Source organism: Juglans microcarpa x Juglans regia, chromosome 7S, assembly GCF_004785595.1.
Source record: "Juglans microcarpa x Juglans regia isolate MS1-56 chromosome 7S, Jm3101_v1.0, whole genome shotgun sequence".
Classification (NCBI taxonomy): Eukaryota; Viridiplantae; Streptophyta; class Magnoliopsida; order Fagales; family Juglandaceae; genus Juglans; species Juglans microcarpa x Juglans regia.
Window position 1 is genome coordinate 1,887,040 of NC_054607.1, and position 3,092 is coordinate 1,890,131.

Genomic DNA, 3,092 nt, shown 5'->3' on the forward strand with positions numbered 1-3,092 from the left:
TGAATTGCACTTACGAAAAACTTATTACTGAGGACTAGGCTTGTGCACCTTTAAGATTAATCAGGACTTTGCTCTCGGACACTCAGTACTAATAAAAAATAAATAAATTATTTAGAACTTGATATATATTATATATATAGCTGGAAGGGAAGAAGCATTAATTCCTTTAAACAATCTAATCAAATAAGATATTGGCGCATTTAATTTTCCTTAGACATGTACAATTAGAGCTCAAAACATGAAATTGACAACTTTTTTTTGGGGCAAATTTCAGGTTCTTCTCTTGAAAATTTCGCATTATGAACTGCTCGTTTCTTTTGTTCCTTGAATCGTCTCATACAATGATCAAATTGATTACTTAATGACAATTGACCAATTTCATTTTTTTCTTTTTTTTACAGATTGAGACAAATGTTGATAATATTGGGGAGCAAATTAAAAAAACGTATTTGTGATGTCATTTTTCAAGTGATCTACAGGCCACAATGCCATCGACCAATGAGCACCAATTGTCTTTAGGCTCGCATGAAATCTCAATTGCAGCGGCTGAGCCACCACTGCTCTTTCTCCTCTTCGGCTGCGGAGACCCTCTATACGATGAGGGTGATGACGGCGCCGGCGAGAGGCGTTTGTGAGTCACTCTAATGGGTTGAGCTTCATTCGAGCCGAGCAAGTGGGGGAAGTTGAGCTTAGCCTTGGAGCCGCGCATCTCGAAAGCCGCTCGGTCATAAGCCAGCCCGGCATCCTCCGGTGTTTCGTAAGTTCCGAGCCATACCCTGGCGCCGTTCTTCCTTGGATCCCTTATCTCTGCCGCGTACTTCCCCCACGGCCTCCTCCTTACTCCCCTGTAATGCACGCGCACCGCCGCCACTGCCACTTGATCTCTCGTCTCTGGTTGCTCTGATTTCACCGTTGCTTCCTTTGCAAGATCAACCTCATCAGATGAAACCCATCCAAAGTTAACAGCACCGGAAAATGCAGCGTTCCCAGCTTCCTCCACTTTCGACGGGAATGCACCATCCCAATTACTCTGGTCAAGAAAAACACCGGTAAAACCCGTGCTCCGAGAAAAGTCCACCTTGTTAGCATCATAATCTAAACCCATCGCCGCGTAAAAACTATTTCCAGTGGTCTCCGAATCGCCGAGGAGATACTGCCGAATGGATTCGAGGACAGCCAAGTCCGACTCCATGATCCTACCCAGCCCTGTCCGGAACTTACTATATTTGGAAATTAGGTACGTGTTTCTTTAGATCTTAAGTAGTAATTCCTGATCATGAACGAGGTCGTTTGAAGGCCGTGTCGGTAACTGTGTGAAATATATAGCTTTACCGGGGGTGGGTTCACACTGCAGCACTGCATGCTTCCATGAAAGTTCTCGCAAGTGGGGTGGCGTGGCGTGGCGATCGATTTTAGTCGCATGGAAAATACTTGCTCATGTTCTGATTAAATAATTATTTTATTGGTTAGATTCTTTCTTCCAGATTCTACTCGGTTTGAAAAATAATAAACACACAATATTTTATATAATAATATTTTAAAATAAAAAATATTTTTATAAAATACCTTATAAAATTAATATCATTTTATAAAAATACCCTTATTTTATAATATATGTTATAAAAAAATTATGTAAAGTGTTATATGTTTATCACTACTCTAAATTAACCTTTGTATGTCAAATAAGATGAGATAGAAATTTTAAAATTTTTTTAATAATTTTTACAAACTTTAAAATAAAACATAAAAATCAATACATTTTTTTTAATTTTTAAATAGTAATAATATTAAAAAAATGAAAAAATTTTCTTGCAATCGATTTCGCGTACCAATGTTAAATGTAAAACATTCGTTTAATGAAATAATATAAATTGAAGATGAAAATGATTTTTGTGAGATAGAAGACTTTATTCTTCTCTCAAAAAATATTTTCTTTTATCTTTTTTATAATAAAAAAAGTTATATAAGTGTTGATATGCGATTTGGTGCGTCAAACCGCTTGTACCTAACAAGTCCCTTAAAAAATTATATTCAAATAATATTTTAACTTTATAATATTTTTATTTTATCTTTTTTCTAAACTCAATAAAATATCTTAACTCAAATAGTTTCAGTACTATTATAAATAATTTTATTACTATTCACAAAATCTTAAAATATTTCCAGTGTTCAAATGAGCCGCTAATTAATTAAAAGTATACAACTTAAGGATTCATAACTTTTTATTTTATGAGCTTGTAACTTAATATTATTTTTTTTCTCTCTTTTCATTTGGACTTACCCGTTTATATTTGAAATAAATTGTGGGAAAAATGGACAACATATTTAATTTAATTTAATTAGCTAAACATGTATGATCTGGACAGTGATCAGACATGCAAGCTGTGTTGATTTATCTCTTACAAAAATATTTTATTTGCATAATAATTTTGGCAAGAGGATGCAACATTAATTTTGTTCTTGAAATATAACACGAGTCTAAATTAATGTTGTTAAATGTTTGTTTTAGAATTTTTGTAATCATCAAGCTTTCAGGTATTAATTTCTGTTAACAGTAAAGGGTAGCATGCAAATTGCAAATATGTAGGAGAAACCAACAAGAAAATATATAATAAATAAATTGTATTTCTAGAAGCAAAATTTCAAAGTAATCTAAAAAATAACCACGAAAAAAGCACATTCCGAGTCTCCGACCGCAAAAGAAAGTACAAAAAGAAAGAAAAACTCGGATATTGATTCTAAAATTAAAGCATTTTTTCCTTAAAAGTGGCCCATTATATAATTAAGAATATAATTAAATGGAAAAACAATAGAAAACCTCAAATATTATATTGGACGTTGAGCATTTCCGAGGGTGTAGTGTACAAGATCGAGTTTACTCTGCAGGAGTAGATTCGAAAGACCCTACCTTAAAAAGTTTTCCGACACTAAAAAAAAAATATATTGCAAGTTGAGTATACACTTTCATTATTTCAAGTGTAATGGCCATTTTGATCGCCTATCTAATTTTTTTTTATAATTATTATATTTTTAACTGTGTCTAGACTCTAGAATACACTATCTAAGTTATTTTAATTATAAAATTTAATTTA

The 3,092-nt window shown here is 33.0% G+C and overlaps 1 protein-coding gene across 1 annotated transcript; it reads right to left on the bottom strand.

Moving 5' to 3' along the window:
* Positions 1-286: 286 nt before the first annotated feature.
* LOC121241637 (ethylene-responsive transcription factor 13-like) lies at positions 287-1,447 on the bottom strand. The gene has a single exon (XM_041139499.1). The coding sequence runs from the start codon at positions 1,190-1,192 to the stop codon at positions 458-460; it is 735 nt and encodes a 244-aa protein (XP_040995433.1). The 5' UTR covers positions 1,193-1,447; the 3' UTR covers positions 287-457.
* Between the last annotated feature and the right edge of the window lie 1,645 nt (positions 1,448-3,092).

What these genes read in the sequence shown, in the direction of transcription:
- LOC121241637 (XM_041139499.1), bottom strand. Translation starts at nt 1,192, where the DNA reads ATGGAGTCGGACTTGGCTGTCCTCGAATCCATTCGGCAGTATCTCCTC.